Here is a 24003-nt window from a genome sequence, read left to right on the forward strand (position 1 = left end):
TAAACATGCATTATTTAATTACATCTAAGCAGCTTAAAAATAATACTCAAATTTGGGTTCAGTTCACTGTGTGAACTGTAATTTCAATAATGGCACCAGGAGGAGCAATTGCCAGAGATTAGGTACTTCTTTCATTGGAAGAATGTTAAATCCATAGACTATACCCTGAGTTGCTGAAGAGAACCCAGTAATTAAGGTGAACATGGTTATCTCAGATCTGTGCCCTTCTCTGTCGATGTAGGGTATTTCAAATATGTGCATGTAGGGTATTTCACAAATGATTCAATGATACCTAATTGTGACATGTACCGAGACACAGTGAAATGACTTATTTTGCATACAATTCAGTGAAACCATGCTAAATATGAACACAATCATAAATCATTGGCAATCCAAGGACAGATGTAAAGCATGGCTTCTACATAGAACACAAAGTGCTGGAGTAACACAGGAGGTCAGGCAGCATTTCTGGAGGACATGGCTAGGGACATTTCAGGATGGGATAAATAGAATCCACAGGAGCAATTCACATTTCTTGATTTAACACTGCCACAAACCTTCAATACCAGCACAATTTTCCAAGCCTGATTTGAAATTAATTCTCAGATTGCAAACACCAAAAAGATTGAATGGCTTCAGATCAGGACTGACTGTTTGTGGAAAACACACAATTAGATACATAGATGCATAGACAATAGGTGCAGCAGTAGGCCATTTGACCCTTCGAGCCAGCACCGCCATTCAATGATTCCCTTGATTCCGCTAGCCCTAAGAGTTCTATCTAACTCTCTGAATGGGCCAGTGTGAAGAAAGACAGAGGTTGTAACTGAAACAATTTTAGGGATTATATTCTGAAAATGTATATTTATTGCAAGGATCACCGAACTTTTACCTGATTTTATTCTGATTCTGTCTTGACGATGCAGAGTACAGTTGTCCAAAGATAGACACAAAGTGCTTAAGTAACTCAGCAGGTCAGGCTGCATCTCTGGAGAAAAGGGAAAGATGATGTTTCGGGTCGAGACCCTTCTTCAGGCTTCGGTTTTCTATTAGTTTAAGCAAAAGACTAGAAGTATAGATGTATACTAGGTATGCAAAAAAATTAATTTCACTGTACCTAGGGACATGTGACAAAGTGCTATTGAGATGGAAAGTTGATCATCAGTATAGTCACAGTGGGCCTGTTTCTGCAGTGTATGACTGATCATGAGAAGCATGATCTTGGTTAGCTGTTCCCACTTTCTGAGACCAGAGACATTTTAGCTGGTTTAGTTCAATTTAGTTTAGAGAAATACCCCTTCGGCCCTCTGAGTCAACGCCGACCAGTGGTCCCTACACAATCCTACACACACTAGGGACAATTGACTATTTTACTGATGCCAATTAACCAACAATTCTGCACGTCCTTGGAGTGTGGGAGGAAACCGGAGATCCCAGAGAAAACCCACGTGTGGTGGGAAGAACACACAAACTCCGTACAGACAGCGCCTGTAGTCAGGATCGAAGCTGGGTCTCTGGTGCTGTAAAGCAGCTACTTTACCGCCCGTGAAAATGCTGCGTCAGTAGAATTGCTTCCAGAAGCTGATTTATCATAAACGGAAATCAATCACACTCTAGGCTGTAAAGCCGAGTGTTGCACAAACATTTACCCTAGATTCCTTTAAATATAAAATGAACCAATCTGTTGAAAGGATTAGGAAAATATTGCACTCGTGAAAATGAGAGAAGACCTTAGCCATAGCGTGATGTCACATTTAAAAAAATGATGAGCATGCAATCTTTGTAAATACTATCAGAATTCTGTCTTAATTCCCTTCAATGTCATTTTTGTTTTCTTTTTTTTTTCCAGGTTAAATACTGAAAGTGGGAAGAAGGTGATTTATAAACCAACCAATACAATGGAAGCATGAGCTTACACTGAGTAACTGCCTTTTGGAAATCTGGAGCTGAACCTAGTTAATGGAACAAAAGTTATTGACTTCTAGAGAAGAAACTATTCATTTATTCTCTGCTGTCATCAGATGTGGCTCAGTTATAAATTGCTTTTATATATATTTTGTTCTGTACTAAGAGGAAGTGAACATTTGGGCTGAAGCTGAATCATTACCTTGTTGTGATCTAAGTGCCAAGCGAAAAAATTCGGGTCCCAGTTGAAGCCACGTTTGCTGTTCAGATCTTGTCCATCTGCCTTCCCACACCCCCCCCATTAAGTCAATTATGATGAGGTGTTTCCTATCCCGTGGGCTTGTGTCCGTGTGTTTGGCGTGAAGGTGCCTCGGCTGCATTGACATAAACTGGTCCGTGTAGTTTGACCCTAGTATGTAGAAGCGCGGTTGAATATGGGGGTGGCACCAGTTGATAGAAATGTGGGGAGAATAAAATGAACAGTGTAAAAGTGGGCTTGATTGTCAGCACGGGTCTTAGTGGGACAAAGGCATGTCTCTATGCTGCATCTCTGCCCCTCTACAACACTAAGGACTACAATGCAATGCTGCAATTAAACAATTCCACTGAGGTTACCCAGTTTTCAGATACTAGAAGGATGTGAAACAATTTTGTTCAGTTGTATTGTAGTTAATCAGCTTTAAGTGAATTATTGAATGTTGATTTTTTTTTCTTCTATTTTACATGTATATTCAATTCTCAATGACATGGGAAGTCTTTATATATTGTTGGTGTTTGTGGGTAAAGGAATGTGGTTGAAGAGTGCTCGTGCATGTTCACTGACTAGGAGTGGTGCTCCCATGTGATCCCACAGGAACTATCTGTTTGCTGGAGAAATGTGATGTTGTGAGCGATGGTTTTGCACAGACCATTATTTATGTTCTGAACTGAGATCATAAAATATCTGTACTGACCTATGCACAGATAATTGGCAAGACTGACACAGCGAAAGTCTTTTAACTGCATTATTACAGCAGGTGTTTCTATTACAGTGTAAACTGAATTAGCTTTTTTGAAGTCGTCGATGAATGTAATTTCAAATCAGGAGATAAGAATCTGAGCCATGTTGCCTTCAGGGAAATACTACAATAATTTGCATTACATATACGATGGTGTTTATGCCATAAAGTTTCAATAGATTTTGTAAATTCAGCCAGCCAAGGAAATGGACTCTGAGAAGGATGAGATTAAAGGGATTGATCACAAGCCTGATCACAAACACTGGTTTAGAAAGAGGACAGGAAGGTGGGGAATCAAGAAGTTTCAGAGAGGGTGATCTGGAGAGTGGGACCAAAACTGCTGAAGCTTTTACACAATGGTGGGGTAAACCAAAGCTGTAACATTCTGGTGGGGTAAAAGTGATTTAAAATCTCTTAAATCAGATTTCAGAGATGAGATCAAAGAGATCTCCGAAATCAAAGTGATTGTGGGGTTGATTCAAAGTTGGAAGTAGTTGGCAACATGGTGTCAGACGAAAGAATGTAAGGGTAACAAAACATTAAACTGTTGGGGACAGGAATCAAGTGTACAGTAAGATTCATGTGAGTAGGATTAACTTTCTCTAATATGTGAAATTACTTCCACAATTAGTTACTTTGTGTGGATTTTACCTGCAGGGGCATATTAAAGAAAATATTTTATAGCACTGCATCTAAATTGAACATAGGAATGGTTCTAATTTCGACATAAAGGTTTTTTTTTGTTGAAATGTTATTGACTCATTGAATAAAGTACTGAACAAATAAGATCTTCCTCTTTGTTACTTATTTTGCCTGCAGGTTAAGCTTCCCCTCAAAAATATCCGTGCAGCTGTCATTAACATGGCAGAGAAACACCTGAACTTCTGAGCTGAACCCCCATCACAATCTCAATTTCTGATTAAAATCACAGGGCAGTGCAGTGGTGGAGTTGCTGCCTTATGGCGCTAGAGACCTGGGTTCGATCTTGACAATGGGTGCTGTCTGCACAGAGTTTGGACATTCTGTCTATGACCGTGTGGGTTTTCTACTGGTGCTGCGGTTTCCTCTCACGAAGAAAAATCCAAAGACATACAGATTTGTAGGTTAATTGGCATCTGTAAATTGTCCCTAGAGTGTAGGATATAACTACTATGAACGGGTGATCGCTGGTTAGCGCGGACCCAGTGGGCTGAAGGGCCTGCTTCCACACTATCTCTAAACTAAACTTGCTGGCACATTGTAACCTACTCCCCCTCTGGTTGGAGCATGTTCACGCATGTTAAAGAGCACAAGAGTACTCTTTACGCTATAAAAGAGTAAAGTACGCACTTTGCTGTGTGTGTAAACATTTGAGGTTGCAGATACAGGTCACCAGGGAGATGGAAAATACTGGCAAGGGCCTTATCCGTGGATTGTCACCTTGTCGTGGTGGAGAAGCTTGTGACGTCCTGAGATCCTGAGAGCGATGCCGTGTGGAGCTATGCTCCTTGTAAGGTCGAGGGGGAGGTCTTTGACAAAGAGCAATCCAACCAAGACCTCACCGGTGGAACAGGTGGAGGACGATGGCTGACCTTAGTGGAGCATCACAACGACTGGGAATGCTGATAAAGGCTGCAGCAGAAAAAAGGTCTCCGGTCGTCTTGCCACTCCATGCCACTGGATCCTGACCCAGATCTGTCGAGGACCGTGGGGGTGGCTGCCTGTGCACCAGTCTCCCCACGTTAAATAAAGTCATGCACAGGCATCCTCCATAAAGGGAATAGCACCCTGGAGACAGCCATGGTCAGCCACGACCGAAGGGGGGCTAAGAAAAAAACCCATCTGAGGTGAGGTTGGCACAGAAAATACTAAAGCAATGCTGAGTTATGAAAGTAGGACACTGTCAGAGTTACTGTCTTTTAGATGAGAATTTAAATTAAAAAAACTGAGTGCCCTCGTGAGTGAATGTAAAAAAAAAAATCTCATTGTGTTACATAGAAACATAGAAAATAGGTGCAGGATCCACAATCAGTAACCCGTGCCTGCCTTCTCTCCATATTCCTTGATTCCTAGCCCTAAGAGCTCTATCTATCCCCTCTCATCTACTCCCTCTCATCCTTCTAAATTCCAGTGAATACAAGCCCAGTCTTTCTAATCTTTCCTCGTATGACAGTTCAAGTTCAAGTTCAAGTGAGTTTATTGTCATGTGTCCCTGTATAGGACAATGAAATTCTTGCTTTGCTTAAGCACACAGAAAATAGTAGGCATTTACTACAAAACAGATAAATGTGTCCATATACCATGATATAAATATATACACACATGAATAAATAAACTGGTAGTGCAAATAACAGAAAGTGGTTGCTAATAATCAGAGTTTTGTCCGAGCCAGGTTTAATAGCCTGATGGCTGTTGGGAAGTAGCTATTCCTGAACCTGGTTGTTGCAGTCTTCAGGCTCCTGTACCTTCTACCTGAAGGTAGCAGGGAGATGAGTGTGTGGCCAGGATGGTGTGGGTCTTTGATGATACTGCCAGCCTTTTTGAGGCAGCGACTGCGATAAATCCCCTCGATGGAAGGAAGGTCAGAGCCGATGATGGACTGGGCAGTGTTTACTACTTTTTGTAGTCTTTTCCTCTCCAGGGCGCTCAAATTGCCGAACCAAGCCACGATACAACCGGTCAGCATGCTCTCGACTGTGCACCTGTAGAAGTTAGAGAGAGTCTTCCTTGACAATCCGACTCTCCGTAATCTTCTTAGGAAGTAGAGGCGCTGATGAGCTTTTTTGATAATTGCGTTAGTGTTCTCGGACCAGGAAAGATCTTCAGAGATGTGCACGCCCAGGAATTTGAAGTTCTTGACCCTTTCAACCATCGACCCGTTGATATAAATGGGGCTGTGGGTCCCCCTCCTACTCCTTCCAAAGTCCACAATCAGTTCCTTGGTTTTGCTGGTGTTGAGGGCCAGGTTATTGCGCTGGCACCATATGGACAGTTGCTCGATCTCTCTTCTGTACCCTGACTCATCCCCATCAGTGATACGCCCCACAAGTTCCACCATCCCGGGAATTTACCTTGTGAACCTACGCTGCACGGCCTCCTTCCTCAAATTAGGAGACCAAAACTGCTCGCAAGACTCCAGATCTGGTCTTACCAGGGCCCTGTACAACTGCAGAAGAACCTCTTTACACCTATAGTCAAATCCTCTCATTATGAAGGCCAACATGCTATTAACTTTCTTCACTGCCTGCTGTACCTGCATGTTTACTTTCAGTGACTGTTGAACTATAGCAGTCAGGCAGCATTTGTGGAAAAATGAAGTTAACATTCTCTTTGTCATATCTGACCAATGCTGGTGGAGTCAATGAAAATTACAGATCCATTACCTGACAGGACAGGAATGGTAGTTGCAAATCCATGCACCTCCCTATCTATATGTGTATCTAGCCAGCCATGGTGAATCTGTGGAGTTCTTTGCCACAGAAGGCTGTAGAGGCTAAGGCAGAGATAGATTGATTCTTGATTAGTCTGGGTGTTGGGTTATGGGGAGAAGGCAGGAGAAAGGGGTTAGGAGGGAGAGATAGGTCAGCCATGGTTGAATGACGTAGATGATGGGCTGAATGGCCTAATTTTGTTCCTATCACTCATGATTTTATTAGATTAGATTAGATTAGATTACCTTTTATTGTCATTCAGACCGAAGTCTGAACGAAATTGAAGCAGTCATACATACAATACAATACAATAAAAAACAACAATAAACACATATTAACATCCACCACAGTGAGTCCACCCAACATCTCCTCACTGTGATGGAGGCAAAAGTCTTAGGTCTCCAGTCTCTTCCCTCCTCTTCTCCCTCTGCGCTGAGGCGATACCCCCCGGGCGATGTTACAACTGTCCCGCGGCTCAAACACCGTGGCCCGGTGTGGTCGAAGCTGCCGCCCACCAGTCCTGCTGACGCAGCCGCTGGCCCGCGGCCGAACCCCGGACTCGGGCCACCGCCGCCAGAACACCGTCCCAGCCACTGGAGCACCGTTCCAGCCCCGAGCCGGACCGCCCTCACGTGAGTACCGTTACCGTCTCAGCCTCGCGCCAGGCCGCCCCGACTGGGCGCCGCTCCTCCCTCGGGCTGGGCCGCCCCAACATGGGCGCCGCTCCTCCCTCGGGCTGGGCCGCCCCGACTGGGCGCCGCTCCTCCCTCGGGCTGGGCCGCCCCGACATGGGCGCCGCTCCTCCCTCGGGCTGGGCCGCCCCGACTGGGCGCCGCTCCTCCCTCGGGCTGGGCCGCCCCGACCGGGCGCCGCTCCTCCCTCGGGCTGGGCCGCCCCGACCGGGCGCCGCTCCTCCCTCGGGCTGGGCCGCCCCGACTGGGCGCCGCTCCTCCCTCGGGCTGGGAACGCCGTACCTCCCCGAGCTCGGCCACTCCGACGGGAGCACCGTTCCTTTCTCGGGCCGGCCGTCCTCATGGGAGCGTCACAGCCCCTCACGGAAGCCCTGTTCCAGCCCCGAGCCGGGCCGCCCTCACGAGAGCGAGCTCAGTGCGAGTCCTGCCTCCTGAGCCTCGAGGTCGCCAGCTCCGCCATTAGGCCTCAGCGCAGACGGAGGCAGAGAAGGGGAATACGACAAAAAAGTCGCATTCCCCCGCAGGGAGAGACAGCAAGCCCCGTTTCAACCCCCCCCCCCCAAAACAGAAACTAAAAACCAAAACTAGACTAACCAAACGAAAATAAACAACCCAAAAAAACACAAAACAAACAGGACTGCCGGAGAGCCGCTGCAGCCAGAGCCGCGCCGCCACTATGACTTTATGACTATGGCCACTATGACCTTATGACTATGGCCACTCATAGTAAACCTTTTGCACTTTTATCCCTTCATTGTCACACTAATTAAACACTGCCCTCCATCCTTTGGATACATCCATATCCTCTCATTAACACATGATTCTCTTTTACTTGAAGGGGAAGAGAACACACAGGTCACCAGGGAGATGGAAATACTGGCAAGGGCCTTCTACGCATCTTGCAGCTTGCAAGTGCAGAGGAGGCGATATTGGAGGAGAGTTGTTATGGTATCCTTGCCTGCTGAAAACAGAGAGGCGTAAGATATCTTATTAAATTCATACTGCATTCAGTTACTGACAGGGTTTCAGTAGCAAGTGGAATATGATAATCTTCACAAATGTTAACTATTACTTTTATATGACTAGTTTGAAGCACCGGTTATAAATCCAATGTGACATTAGTCAGTTTTAGTTTTTGAGATACAGCATGAAAAAACGTCCTTTGTCCCGCCAAATCTATGCCGACCTGCAATCACCCGTACACTAGTTCCATTCTACACTAGGGACAATTTTCAGAAGCCAATCGATCTACAAACCTGCATGTCTTTGGAATGTGGGAGGAAACCGATACACACCGAGACTGGTTTCCAGAGGGCTAGTATGGGCATTGTGGGCCGAAGGGTCTGATTCCCAGAGGGCTAGTATGGACATTATGGGCCAAATGAATTCTTCAACTCACAGTTCAGTTAGTCACGGCTGGTAGACTCACAGTTCAGTCAATCACGGCTGGTGGGCTGGCAGTACAGTCACGGCTGGTGGGCTGGCAGTTCACTCACTCACGGCTGGTGGGCTGGCAGTTCACTCACTCACGGCTGGTGGGCTGGCAGTTCACTCACTCACGGCTGGTGGGCTGGCAGTTCACTCACTCACGGCTGGTGGGCTGGCAGTTCACTCTCTCACAGCTGGTGGGCTGGCAAGTCCTTTGTTGCTTTAGCAGTATGTTTGGGATCATTGTCTTGCTGTAGAATGAACCGCCGGCCAATGTGTTTTGTGGCATTTGTTTGAACTTGAGCAGATAGGATTTACACTTCAGAATTCATTATGCCACTACCATCAGCAATTGAATCATCAATGAAGATAAGTGAGCCAGTATCTTCAGGAGCTTTACATTCCCAGGCCATAACATCCCCACCACCGTGCTTCACAGATGAGGTGGTATGTTTAGGATCTTGGGCCGTTCCTTCTCTCCCCCATACTTTACTCTTGCCATCACTCTGATATAAGTTAATCTTCGTCTCATCTTTCCACAAGATCTTTTTCCAGAAGGGCCGAATGGCCTACTCCTGCACCTATTTTCTATGTTTCTATGTAACTGTAGTTGCTCTTTAAGTACTTAAGTAAACTGTAATCTGGCATTCTATTTTTGCGGCTAACCAGTGGTTTGCATCTTGCAGAGTAGCCTCTGTATTTCTGTTCATGAAGTCTTCTGCGGACAGTGGTCAATCCACACCTGATTCCTGAAGAGTGTTTCTGATCTGGCGGACAGGTGTTTGGGGATTTTTCTTTATTATAGAGAGAATTCTTCAGTCATCAGCTGTGGAGGTCTTCCTTGGCCTGTCAGTCCCTTTGCGATTAGTAAGCTCACCAGTGCTCTCTTTCTTCTTAATGATGTTCCAAGCAGTTGATTTTGCGGTTTGGCTGCTGTCTCCAACAGTTTTATTCTTGTTTCTCAGTCTCATAATGGCTTCTTTGACTTTCATTGGCACAACTTTGGTCCTCATGTTGATAAACAGCAATAAAAGTTTTCAAAGGTGATGGAAAGACTAGGTGCTGAGAGCTCTCTTATACCTGCATTAAGGAGGCATTTAAACACTCCTGTGCAATTACCTGTGAAGCCATTTGTCCCAAACATTATGGTGCCCTGAAATGGGGGGGAACTATGTATAAACACTGCTGTAATTTCTACATGGTGAAACCAAAATGTATAAGGTCAGGTGATGGAGGTATGTGTCCAGTATTCATAATACCATTAGTTTCAATATAATTATGGAGAAGGTCAGAACTGGACCAAGGGTTGTGGTTTATGATTGGAGAAAGGCTAACTTTGAGGAGATGCGAAAGGATTTAAAAGGAGTGAATTGGGACATTTTGTTTTATGGGAAGGATGTAGTAGAGAAATGGAGGACATTTTAAGGTGACATTTTAAGAGTACAGAATCTTTATGTCCCTGTTCAGTTGAAAGGAAAGTAATAATTGGGAAGAGCCATGGTTTTCAAGGGAAATTGGACAGAAGACCCTTCTGGAGTCTGGAGAGAAGACCCTTCATCAGACTGAACTGAACTCTCGTCGGTGAGCGTACTTGTGATTGTCTAAAGAAGGGTCTCGACCAGAAACGCAACCATCTCCCCAGAGCCTCTGAGCCACCACAGCCTCCTGTGTCCACCTTCAACACCAGAGCCAAACAAAAAAACACAGAGTGCTGGAGGAACTCAGCGGGCAAGGCGGCACCCGCGGAAGGAACGGACCAGGAACGGCCACGGGCCAGGACTTCCCCCACCCCCCCAAACAGAAAGGAACCACTGATGCAACCATCACCGCAAAACGTCAAATGATTCCGGGAATGCCAAGGCAACAGGGTGAGAGCGAGGGAGTGAGAGAGCGAGAGAGAGAGAGAGGCGAGATGGGGAGCTGGAGAGGGAGGGAGAGAGCGAAAGACAGAGAGACACAACGTGGGTCGGTAGGTGAATTACTTTACCTGCACACCAAGAAGAAGCCCGTGCTCGTGGTCCGGAGCCCCCAATCATGACAGTGAGTTTTAAGAAATTCGCAATGTGTCAACAATACATCAATACATCGATCTACATTCCTCAGTAAATGTAATTGTGTTTTGACCATGTATTAATGACACCGCATTCCTTTGAATAAAATTCACGGGAGTCCCGTGAATTATATTCAAAGGAACGCGGCATCATTAATACTTGGTCAAAACACAATTACATTTGCTGAGGAATGTGGATCGATGCATTGATGACACATTGTATAACTACATGTTAACTACTGGCTGTTAACAAGTGCTAACAGTGGTAGTTAACAAATCGTTTTTGTTTGATGGCCAGTGCAGCAGTTTTTATCCATGTTCGTTTTAAACAAGGCAAATGATTTTCAAAAAAAAATCTTTATTTAACAACCAAATTCGTACTTCCATACAAAATACGGAAAATTAGCGCGGGGCCCCCTTAGGCGCGGGGCCCAATTGGGAGCAATCGGTCCAATTGGCTTAAGGCCGGCCCTGGATTTCATGGCGGTGCAGGCTCAAAGGGCCAAGTGGCCTCCTCCTGCACCTATTTTCTACGCTTATTCTATGATGCTTGTAGAAAAGTAGCTATTCTTGAACCTAGTTGTGTGCATCAGACATCTGAACCTCCAGCAACACAAAGCATACATGGACCAGAACAAAAAACTGTGATGAACCTAAGCAAGGTTGCCAATTGGTGTTTCTATTCAAATGCCCAGCACGGTTCCTAAAGTTGTAAATGACATTTAAGAAGATCTGAATGAATAGTCAAGACATCGTAGTCTATGGACCAAAGGCTGGTGAATGGGGTAAGTACAGATGGGTATTTCTGGATAGCATAAGCAGAACAGCTGAATGCTATTGTTATGCTGTACGATTCTATGACTTGTGCACGGTCATGCAGCCGAATCACAAGATTCAAACTACCAGGGCTCTAGCAGCGTCTGGATTAGTCATTGGAGTTATATTTTCTATACAATAATTAGATAGTTCAAATACCTTAATAGACCAAATAATGTTAATACAACCAAAGTATACTCAAAGTACAACATTTTCCTAACCAGACTTTATTATTTGAATGTGTTGACAAACATGTCTCATGATAATGTCAAAAAAATGATTTGAAAGCTGTAAGAAAATCCCAGTATATGAACAATTCAAGTCCATAATACACATTGTACATTTAACCTGGTGTACAGAGCACTGGATTAATAAATCTTATAGAGATTACATTTCCAGGTTATTTAAGAATCACATTTCTAAGTAATAAGAAGCAATAGCCCATGAGTTCCCGCAATACCTAAAATGCCCCTTTCCCAATCATGGCACAATGCTTGGTAATTGCAAACTTTTTTGTTCTGTAAAAATGTTCTGTTGCACACATGCATGCATGTGTGCAGGCAGTCCCACAATCAGTCAAATAGGTGAATGATGTTTTAAACTGTTCCCTGTTAGTATCATTTATTGTGGTATTGCTTCATCTGTGTTCAAGGCTTCTGTTAGTATTCCAGCAATTTCTGGCAAGATCTCGGTGTGGAAAAGTGGTATCTGTTTCAATTTGGAGCCAGCATGTGCAGCAGTATTATTTATTTGACTTACCTAGGGTGAACAAGAAAGGTAAAATTGGTAAGACACTGCAAAAGTATATTATTTTTTTTCTCGTGTTGAACAACTACTTAATATCACATTTGTTAACGGTTCCACTAATGTACTAGTCTCACAGGTTCAGCAATATTACTATAAAAGATTTCAACTTATTTACTATAGTGATGGATAGCGCTTTGCACAAAGTGTGATGGATAACACATTCCTCTGAGATTGTTGTTCTCTATAGCAATGCCAATAAAGCTAACTGGCCAACTGCAAGAGTAATAATAACCATTACATGAAAATGGTCCCCACAATCTATCTAGAAAATGTTGTACAATTGTGGCCTTCATTCCATTTTTTTTAAATCTTCAATTGAAAACATTTCAAATGGACTCATTCTATTTTTACAATTTTATTAGTTGTAATTAATTGAATTTAATTTTATTTAAAATTCTTATTTATTTTCAATCCAATGGAAAACCAATTCTAATTTTTTAACATTTTTCAACATTCAACATCAACATATATTGCACCCAACACATCAAATTTCAATGGATAGCAGTAAATATATATTGCATTCAGTCTCCCATTATTGCATTATTGGCCTAAATCATTCTGCAAAATCTTTATAACATCCTCCGTTAGTCTTTATTGTAGTATCTGTTGGAGAGTTCTCTTTAAATGGGTCCTATTACACAAACATTCTACAATGCAGTACAATTATTATTTAAGCAGGTACAATGTTTTTTTAAGCAGGTACAATGTTTATGATTTTATATTTAATACAATAGGAATCATCAACTTACACAGGAAGAAGTTTTGAAGATTTTGCAATGATCCACCTGATGTAAAGTAAGCCCAAGCTGCCATAAGAACCATTATTAGATATGCAGGTATAAGACTGCCTTCATACAATGGATTCAGAAATGTCTGTGCGATAAGAAGGAACAAAGATTAGTAATTACTTCTAATATTAAACTTTAAATATCAATGTCACTCTTCTAAGATACAAGAGCTATTGCAAAGCTGCAGAAGACAATAAACATGTAATCGAAAGTGAACTTCTTTGATCACAAGGGTGGCACGGAGGCGTCAAGAGCAGCATGGTGGTGTAGCGATAGAGCTACTGCTTACTGCTACTGTTTAAGTTTTGCCTTCCATCACAGTGAGGAGGACTCACTGTGATAGATGTTTATGTGAATTGAATTGTGTTGGTGTGTGTCTTGGTTCTTTTTTTGTATGGCTGCAGAAACCAAATTTCGTTTGAACCTCATGTGAGGTTCAAATGACAATAAAAGGTATTGTATTGTATTGTATTGTATTACAGCTCCAGAGACCCAGGTTCGATCCAAACTCGGGGTGCTGTCTACGGAGTTTGTACCTTCTCCCCGTGACCTGCATGGGTTTTCTCTCAGATCTTCGGTTTCCAACCACACTCCAAGGACGTACAGGTTTGTAGGTTAATTGGCTTGGTATAAATTTAAAATTGTCCCTAGTGTGTGTAGGGTATCGCTGGTCGGTGGGACGAAGGACCTGTTTCCGTGCTGCATCTCTAAACTAAACTAAATAAAAAATTATCAGTGACACTGAACGATAAAAATTATCATGCTATTTTTAGCAATGGGTAAAAATATCATGAGGTGCAACAGTGAAGTATATAGATCAGGAAAATCCAATATGTCGATGCTTTGACCAAAAAAAAGATCAAATGGATACGAAGTTTGACATAGCATTCTAGAGTTTAAAAGAGGAAATAACTTTCAACTGCACAATGTAGAACTTTCAGCATAGGAATTTCAATTCTGGTTGTCCGATATCATGCTACTTAAAATGGGATTGCTCTTAAGTTACCTACCGTCAGCAGCACACAGAATTTTTGAGCCATAATATCCTCCAGGGTTCTCACTCATCAAATGAGCTCCTGACTTTTCAGGTTTTCAAGCATTAGGTTTATGGATGCCACAAGAACAAGACTGAGCTCAAATGTGGTGCTGCCTTCCTTAAACATCCCAGAAAATTTCTCATTTGATTTAACACAAATGAAGGACTGTATAGTTAATGCTAGTTATAACAGACCATGCAGGGGGAGGGGGGAGGGGAATGGTTTGTCTTATTGCTGAGTGTCCGCTATACCGAGTAAGGTATTATCATTGTATAAATAGTGGAAACAAACAAATGCAGTTGATGGTTAATACGCAAAAGGACACAAAGTGCTGGAGTAATTCAGCAGGGCAGCATCTCTGGAGAACATAGAGAGATGACGTTTTGGATCAAGACCCTTTTTGCAACTCTCGATCCAGAACTGGGCCTGGAATCCAGGCCAGTTGATGGCCCCGGCTTGCTGGTGGCCGGGGATATAATAATAATAATAATAAATTTTATTTATGGGCGCCTTTCAAGAGTCTCAAGGACACCGTACAAAAATTTAGCAGGTAGAGGAAAAATAAATAGTAGAGACATGACTAGTACACAAATTAAAGACAGAATTCAATTCAAAACACAATATGAGGCAAGGATATGGCAAGGATCGGCAGAATCAATGGTCATGGAGTGCAGGCAAGGGTTGGCAGTGGCAGTGCAGCTTGGATGCGGCCAAGAAGGCTCCGTGGGCCGGCAGCTGCTGCAGTAGGTCTGGCCTGGAGGCAGCATGAGCCGGCTGGCGAAACCTTGTTGCCAGGGCTGTAAACAGCAGGTGGTGGTGCGAGTTGGGGTGGGGGGTGGGGTTTGGCAGGATAGTCTGCTATAACCAAAATCCATTATAGAAAGTAGGAAGGAACAGCAGAAGGTACACAAAATTGCTGGGGAAACTCAGCGGGTGCAGCAGCATCTATGGAGCGAAGGAAATAGGCGACGTTTCGGGCCGAAACCCTTCTTCAGTCTGAAGGTACACAATTTTGTGTACCTTCGATATTCCAGCATCTGCAGTTCCCTTTTGAACAAGGAACAGCAGATGCTGGTTTACACTGAAGATAGGCACAAAAAGTTGCAGTAACTCACGGTTTAGACAGCATCTCTGGAGAAAAGGAATAAATGACATTTCGGGTCAACCTGTTGAGTTACTCCAGCTTTTTGTGTCTATCTTCCGTTATATGGAGGTCCATTAAAACGGTTTACTGTATTAGAGCGATTCAGAATACAAACAGGCCCTTCAGCCTATGTTCATATCTGTCACTCATTTACACCAATCTTATGTTAATCAAATTAAGTCAAGTTTATTCGTGACATACACATACGAGATGTGCAGTGAAATGAAAAGTGGCAATGCTCGTGGACTTTGAGCAAAAACACAAACAACCAAACAAACTACAAACAGAATCACATATTCTTTTTCATATTAAATATTGTGGGCGGAAGAAAAAAGGGAAACAAACAGCAATTTAAAAAAAAAGCAGTAGAGTGGTACTAAAGTTAGTCCCTGGTGATAGTTTACAGTCCTAATGGCCTCTGGAAAGAAGCTTTTTCGCAACCTCTCCGTTCTCACAGCATGGCAACGGAGGCGTTTGCCTGACCGTAGCAGCTGGAACAGTCCGTTGCAGGGGTGGAAGGGGTCTCCCATGATTTTATTGGCTCGGGAGTTGCACCTCCTGATGTATAGTTCCTGCAGGGGGGGCGAGTGAAGTTCCCATAGTGCGTTCGGCTGAACGCACTACTCTCTGCAGAGCCTTCTTGATCTCCCCATGCATCTCACTCTGCACTTCTTGGGAATGTAGGAAGACACCGGTCGGTACACTGGGAGGAAAACCATCTGTTCACAAGGAGCATATGCAAACTATGTGTAAACACCCAAGGTCAGCATTGAATCCAGATCTCTGGTGCTACCAAGCAGCGGTTCAACTTGCTGCATCAATGTGCCCCCCCCCCCCCCCCCCCACTAATTATCCTTTAGTGGATCTTTCCAACACGGGTCATTTAGTTGCACATGGCAATTATGCAGATTCCGTCATAATCAAAGAAATCTGATCCTGTGATAAAGATTATATTTAAATTCAGCTAGGCAAAACAAATCTAAGAACTTCATATACAAAGGGAATTCTTAAGTAATTGAAATTACATAATAATATTAGAAAAATAATTGATGATGGGGGATGGAGGGTTGTAATGAGGAAAGATGGGAGGAGATTTAAGTGAAGCATAAACAATGAAATGGCACACTTTAATTCTTTGCATTCTATGCATTTCCATGCCTAATGGCTAAAAGAGATTCAAGGATAGAAAACTTACCAGTCCTGATACTAGCAAGTGTGTTGAGATCACTGCTACAACAGCCCACCATCGCTTATTCTCACATCCATCAAAGAACAACACACTCCAGAATGTATGTAGCAGTATGATGGCCATGGTCATAAAAGCTGAAAAGCAGAGAATAGTTGATTAGGAGCAGAACATACAGCAAGAAAGCATCATAAGCTGCTACGTACACCTGCATTTTGTCAATAGGAAGTGTTACTTCTTCACTAGACTCCAAAGACTGCTTCCATTGGCCTTTGAAGAAGAAAATTCCAAATCACCCTCAATGATTTTATTTAATCTTCTACTCTATTGTAAATAAGCAACCCCTTATTTTTAAACTGTAAGCTCAATGGGAGCACAAACCGTAGTACCATTCCCATCATGACACAAGGCAACACATTATATTTAGTTATCTGAAAAGCTTGAAGGATAAGGCAACTTAAGGGCCTGTCCCTCTTGGGCCACCCAATCTGCGAGTCCTGAAGAGTGCCTTCGACCTTCAAGCTCGAGGGCACTCGCCTGGAAAGCCACGAGCTGGATCAACCGGCCGCGGACCGCGAGCTGGATCGACCGAAGCGCGAGCTGCATCTACAGACCGCACACTCACACATACACAAACACATCACGAAGGTGGGGGCCATGGAGAGCGGAGTAGCGCTGTCTGCGCGATGACGATGAAGGTAAACGGCTGCCACAGTACGGTAAGTCCTTTAGAGAGCGTGTGGGGGGGAGAGAAGGAGAGAGAAGAGAGATAGAAGGGGGAGAGAGAGGGGGGGGGGAAGAAGGGGAGAGAGGGGGAGAGAGAAGGAGTGGAGACAGTTTTAAGAAGTATAATAAATTTAGCGGGCATTTTACCTACTGGTGGGTCTTCTAGGTCGTGAAACTCCAATGAGCCAATCAAAATGGCCGGTCAGCGAAGGAGATTGCCTACAGCTGCCTTTGACTGCCTGTAAGTAAATAGCGACCCCACTCCACTGCCCTTCGACCTCCTTTGACTACCTACGACTAGCATCACAACCAGCTACGTCTAGACCTGCGACTAAAAAATAATCGATTTTTCAAAAGGCTGTTTTTAGTCGAGGCCAGTTTTAATCATGATGAAAAAAAAGCAGCAACCTAGATGAAGCCTCGACCACGCGGAAACCACTTTCGACCATTAGGGGGAGTGACCAAAACCTCCTGTGACATCGTGGCGACCATGGGTGGCGGACAAGGTCACCAGAGGTTGCTGTGGAGGTCTCCTAAGTGGGACATGCCCTTTACTTTTGATTAAACAAACTGTTTTCTTCCAGTTGTACACACTACTCAGCTACTTTTGAACATGGTGATGAATTCGTAAATCCTATTTTCAGGACATTTTAAGGAAGTGTAGCTTTTTCCTTTTATCAGAAGGCAAGTCTAAACCTGTAATCAACTCCTTAGTGGTATGAAGTACAGTGAAAGAATAAAATACTGAATATCAATTTATTCCACAGCATATCGTCCATTCTGAGTAAGCAAACGCAATTAAGCATATAGTATACTATATCCTGGTAATATTTCCCCTTACTCTGCAAAATAGATGACCTATTATACACGTGAACATCATTATAACATTACAATTACAGAGAAAGTGTAACATCTGCAATAAGGTAGGTTGGAAGATATAGCTTATGGGAGGACCATTCAGTAGCTAAAGTATCTGATAACAGCAGAGAACAAACTGTTACAGAATCTGGTGGTACATGCTTTCAAGCTGTTATGCCGTTTGACATTGAGGGAGAGGTTGTTGTCTTTACACTATTTTACAAACCTCTCTAGCTCCTTCCTGTACTCTGTCTTTCCATTGGTCAAGATTAAGCTCACTACTGTGCCATTGGCACACTAGTTTGAGCAGAATTTGACCGCACAGTTATCGGTATATGGGGAGTATATTAAGGGGTTGAGAAGGTATCCTCATTGTGTTGAGAATTATCATGGAAGATGGTCTATCATTCAGTAGGTTATGAAACCAGCAGCAGACAGGGATGCTGACTCCTTTGTCCAGGAGATTGGAGATGAGTTTGGTTGGGATTAGGGTGTTAAAGGTAGAGCTATAGTCCATAAATAAGAGTCTGAAGTAGGTATCCTTGTCATCTAGATGTTTCAATGATGAGTGTAGACCCAGGGACATGGCACCAGCCATGGACTTTAATGAAAGTGGATCAAGGCTGTCTGGGAGGCTGGAGTTAGTGTGCCATTGGAAGATAACTCATCAAACAATAAATCCCAAATGAATGCTCAAACTGAAGCATAATCCAAGCAAAATTCAGACAATTGTCCTTGAATCTTTTCCTTTGTTTGCCTGCTTATCTACGACATAGCTTGGAATAGATTGTTTTAAGAATTTAGTGTCAGGAATGTAAACTATGTGGCTTGCTCAACAGATCTAACTCAGCACCACGAAGGCCTCGATGGTACAGACATTGGCCTGGGAGAAGATACTGATGTTCAATGAATTTGGAGGATTTTCCAGAGACACTTGTGGTTATACCATTCCAGCATCTTGAGATGTCTGCTGTTGGTAGCCCCAGTCTCGGCATTATGTAGGTGGGCAGGTATCGCTACTGCCCAGTAGATCATGAGATCCGCTCAAATCCAAGATCTTGACCTTCAAACTTACGTTTCCCCAAATGACCAAATGTTTTGCTGGCAAACAGATTAATTGCCCCACCTCCCTTTCAGCCTTTGCTGAGAGGTAGCTCCTAAGGCATTAGAAGTGGTCAACATTTTCCAGAGTCTTGCCACAAACTCCATTAATGCAAACATGCCATTCAATTTGAGAACCATTGGATTGAGTACCTCAGAATTTTTTTCTCCTATAAAAGTTATTTTGTAAGTGCATTTTTGCAGTTGTTATTTAGAATCTTGATGTTCCTTGGGTTTAAAAAAAAAAAATCGACAATTTTGACAAAATTCTGAGGAAATAAACTGCATAAGGTAAAGGAGGGCTACCACCTGATATGTTAGTTTGCAGCACTATTTTTTATTGTAATTTTAAAGAGAGTATAATAGAGGGTAAGTAGGATGCTGTCTGACAAAGATTTCAACGAGACAATATTATGACATGAAATTGTCATAAAATTCCACTCAGGTAATTATAGGTGCAGACTGGCCACATCATGAATTGTGTACTGCATGCACAGAATTTGAAACCATGCAAGATTATTGGCATTCCAGAAGATTGCGCAGGAGTAGAGAAACATTATCTGTGTGCAATGTTATGTCATCAACCACTCCTGAAACTATTGCGACAACCATTCGACAGCTGCCCAGGAAGTAGTTACACAATTTCAGAATGAACACAAAATCTATTATAGATTGGCGTTAACGCAAGACACAGCAGATGCAGGAATCTTGAGCAAAAATACATACTGCTTGAGGAACACGGTGGGGCATCTGTGAAAAGAAATGAAAAAAACATCATTTTGGGTCAGGACCCTTCTACAAGACATGAAGAAGGGTCCCAACCCAAAATGTCATCAAATGATTTGTGTCATCAGTTTAGTTTAGAGATACAATGCGGAAACAAGCTCCTCGGCCCACTGACTAACTATCCCGCACACTAATACTATCTTACACACACGAGGGACAAAGATCTGACAACACCTGTTAACTAAAACTCCAGTGCCTTAGGAAATTAGGATCACATTCTTTCTCAACATTTGTCAGAACTACATCTGGGCAATGGTGTAAGAATCACTGGAAAATCACTGGGATATTAGTTATTATGGTCTCCAAACATTTATCAAACAAATGACCGATGCTTTGTTTAGCATAGCCAGCCAATAATAGCTGAGAAGCAAGGAATACAGTTGTAATTTTCAACGCTGTTAGATCATATGACTACCATATTGTTATCTACAGTCCATCTGATGTCCACCCATGCATCATGCAGGGCAATTGTAACACAATGTCTTTACATTTGGGGTATGTAAAAGATAAAAGAGCGTAACGGTTCTGGAAGCTGCAGTTCAAGCACACAACCCTCTAAATTATAAGCAATGATAAAACTGCATTACAGTACAGGGCCAAAGTAAGTGTAGCTGAAACAGTTTGTATTCAGTACGTTTTTTCGGCAAGGGATGGAGATGGTGAGTCCGACTTGCTTAAAATCTGACACGTATGGATTCATAGAACGGAGGTCTTACATAGGTCGGAGAATGCCTGCATTTTTCACTAAAGATTAAATTAAATTAAAATGTTGTTCTTCCAAAAATGTTGCAGCATGAAGAATTTCCAATATTGCTGTGGATACTGGAGAACTCAAGACAACTGGTATACTGCTGATTAAAGTCAGGAACGTAAATCGCTTTTACAGTTGTATGCAGTACATGTACTTTCACACTTCACAAAATATACTCTATGACATCTTGATAATATCTCCTTCCTTCCGGTGGGTGGCTGACCTTGAAGTCTAACTACAGGCAAAATATGATTGTTACCTTTGATCCACCTTAGACTAACCACAATCCACACACATTCAATAAAAAGTTCAATAAAAGGTCACTATAATGAACACTGCTTTTTGATCATTATTAGTCAACTTTGTTCTCTTTGTTCAGTGCTAATCATAATGTTATTAATTAAAATAAAGAATTTACAATGAGTGGGCCATTTTGTAACGATCAGGCAGAAATTTATGGTTTAATAATTAGATTTTGCTTTTTCCATTGTAGCCATCGTCAGATTGTGCAAACAGATTGAATAGCTGCAGTATTTATTAAACATACACATCCAATGTAATTCTAATGCTTTCTTCACTGAAACCCATTTAACACTGTGCCTACTGTAATGACTTTACACCCAAGCTGTAGAACCACATATCGATAATGTTATTAAATTAGTAATCCAGTGGCCTTGTGTAACCAGAGACATTAATTTAATTCCCAGCAATGGCAGGTGGGGATTTTAAATTCAGTTAATTCAACGTAGAGTAAAAATCTACCTCAGTAATGAATCTAAGAGATCGCTGTGAAAATCCATCTTGTTTACCAATGTTTCTCGATAAGGAAAACCACCATTCTTAATCAGTTAAATCAGATGTTCAGACAAACTGATCATTGACTTCAGGAAGCAGGGAGGAGTTTCCAGGTGTAAATATCTCCAAAAATGTGTCCTGGTCCAATCACATTGATACATCAGGCATAAAAGCACACCAAAATCAACACTTCTTCAGAAGGCAAAGGACAAGTCTCCAATGATACTGACTAATTTCTACAAATACGGGCAGAACGGTGGCACAGCGGTAGAGCTACTGCCTTACAGCGCCAGAGACCCACGTTCGATCCTGACCACGGGTGCTTGTCTGTACGGAGTTTGTTCGTTCTCCCCGTGACCTGTGGATTCCTCCCATACTCCAAAGACGTACAGGTTTGTAGGTTAATTGGCATGGTTATAAATGTAAAATTGTCCCTAGTGTGTGTAAGGTAGTGTTAATGTGCAGGGATCAAAGTTCAGTGCGGAATCGGTGGGCAGAAGGGCCCGTTTCTGCACTGTATCTCTAAACTAAACTAAACACCAGGGAAACATCCAATCTGGATGCAACACTGCTGGGATTGACAATGGTTCTGCCCAAGACCGCAGTAAATTGCAGTGAGTTGTGAACAAAGCCCAGTCCATCATAACAAAACAAGCCTCCGATCCATCATTTATACTTCATGCTCAGGAAAGCAGCCAACATGATCAAGGACCACTCATACCCTGGTTATTCTCTGTCCCCCCCCCCCCCCCCTACCACCATATTAAAGAACAGCTTCCCCACTGTTGAGACTCATGAATGGACACATCATGTTAGGGATAAATTTCCCAATCTTCCAATCTGCCTTGCACTTTTTTATCTGCACTTTCTCTGTAGCTGCAGCACTTTTTCCTCCCACTGAGTTACTCCAGCATTTTGTGTCTATCTTCGATTTAAACCAGCATCTGCAGTTCTTTCATACACACCTTTTCCTGCACTGGTTTGTTTTCTCTTTTGTACTGCCTGTCAATGGTATAATTTGCTATGGTACCAGGCAAGATTTTTTTATTGTATCATTGTGGCAATACCTAATAAGAATATCGACTTTCAACTACTCTCGAAAATGCCTAAACATAGAAACATAGAAACATAGAAATTAGGTGCAGGAGTAGGCCATTCGGCCCTTCGAGCCTGCACCGCCATTCAATATGATCATGGCTGATCATCCAACTCAGTATCCCGTACCTGCCTTCTCTCCATACCCTCTGATCCCCTTAGCCACAAGGGCCACATCTAACTCCCTCTTAAATATAGCCAATGAACTGGCCTCGACTACCCTCTGTGGCAGGGAGTTCCAGAGATTCACCACTCTCTGTGTGAAAAAAGTTCTTCTCATCTCGGTTTTAAAGGATTTCCCCCTTATCCTTAAGCTGTGACCCCTTGTCCTGGACTTCCCCAACATCGGGAGCAATCTTCCTGCATCTAGCCTGTCCAACCCCTTAAGAATTTTGTAAGTTTCTATAAGATCCCCTCTCAATCTCCTAAATTCTAGAGAGTATAAACCAAGTCTATCCAGTCTTTCTTCATAAGACAGTCCTGACATCCCAGGAATCAGTCTGGTGAACCTTCTCTGCACTCCCTATATGGCAATAATGTCCTTCCTCAGATTTGGAGACCAAAACTGTACGCAATACTCCAGGTGTGGTCTCACCAAGACCCTGTACAACTGCAGTAGAACCTCCCTGCTCCTATACTCAAATCCTTTTGCTATGAAAGCTAACATACCATTCGCTTTCTTCACTGCCTGCTGCACCTGCATGCCCACTTTCAATGACTGGTGTACCATGACACCCAGGTCTCGCTGCATCTCCCCTTTTCCTAGTCGGCCACCATTTAGATAATAGTCTGCTTTCCTGTTTTTGCCACCAAAATGGATAACCTCACATTTATCCACATTATACTGCATCTGCCAAACATTTGCCCACTCACCCAGCCTATCCAAGTCACCTTGCAGTCTCCTAGCATCCTCCTCACAGCTAACACTGCCCCCCAGCTTAGTGTCATCCGCAAACTTGGAGATATTGCCTTCAATTCCCTCATCCAGATCATTAATATATATTGTAAATAGCTGGGGTCCCAGCACCGAGCCTTGCGGTACCCCACTAGTCACTGCCTGCCATTGTGAAAAGGACCCGTTTACTCCTACTCTTTGCTTCCTGTTTGCCAGCCAGTTCTCTATCCACATCAATACTGAACCCCCAATGCCGTGTGCTTTAAGTTTGTAAACTAATCTCTTATGTGGGACCTTGTCGAAAGCCTTCTGGAAGTCCAGATACACCACATCCACTGGTTCTCCCCTATCCACGCTACTAGTTACATCCTCGAAAAATTCTATAAGATTCTTCAGACATGATTTACCATTTGTAAATCCATGCTGACTTTGTCCAATGATTTCACCACTTTCCAAATGTGCTGCTATCCCATCTTTAATAACTGACTCTAGCAGTTTCCCCACTACCGATGTTAGACTAACTGGTCTGTAATTCCCCGTTTTCTCTCTCCCTCCCTTCTTAAAAAGTGGGGTTACGTTTTCTACCCGCCAATCCTCAGGAACTACTCCAGAATCTAAAGAGTTTTGAAAGATTATTACTAATGCATCCACTATTTCTGGAGCTACTTCCTTAAGTACTCTGGGATGCAGCCTATCTGGCCCTGGGGATTTATCGGCCTTTAATCCATTTAATTT

At 43.0% G+C, this 24003-nt stretch overlaps 2 protein-coding genes across 3 annotated transcripts in view; one reads left to right on the top strand and one right to left on the bottom strand.

Moving 5' to 3' along the window:
- The window catches only part of ca9 (carbonic anhydrase 9), an 88350-nt gene extending 84661 nt beyond the window's left edge, over positions 1-3689 (top strand). The window contains exon 13 of the mRNA XM_033031579.1: positions 1850-3689. Within this exon, the coding sequence (XP_032887470.1) occupies positions 1850-1910 (61 nt within the window). The 3' untranslated portion in view covers positions 1911-3689. The remainder of the gene's footprint in view (positions 1-1849) is intronic.
- Positions 3690-11510: 7821 nt separating this feature from the next.
- The window catches only part of LOC116979786 (gamma-secretase subunit Aph-1b-like), a 48597-nt gene continuing 36104 nt past the window's right edge, over positions 11511-24003 (bottom strand). For both annotated transcript variants that reach the window (XM_033031601.1, XM_033031591.1), the window contains 3 exons: positions 16271-16398; positions 12856-12979; positions 11511-12058 (listed from right to left, as the gene is read on the bottom strand). In XM_033031601.1, coding sequence (XP_032887492.1) covers positions 12042-12058; positions 12856-12979; positions 16271-16398 — 269 coding nt within the window. In that variant the 3' untranslated portion in view covers positions 11511-12041. The remainder of the gene's footprint in view (positions 12059-12855; positions 12980-16270; positions 16399-24003) is intronic.

The sequence above is a fragment of the Amblyraja radiata genome, chromosome 1 (genome assembly GCF_010909765.2).
Source record: "Amblyraja radiata isolate CabotCenter1 chromosome 1, sAmbRad1.1.pri, whole genome shotgun sequence".
NCBI lineage: Eukaryota > Metazoa > Chordata > Chondrichthyes > Rajiformes > Rajidae > Amblyraja > Amblyraja radiata.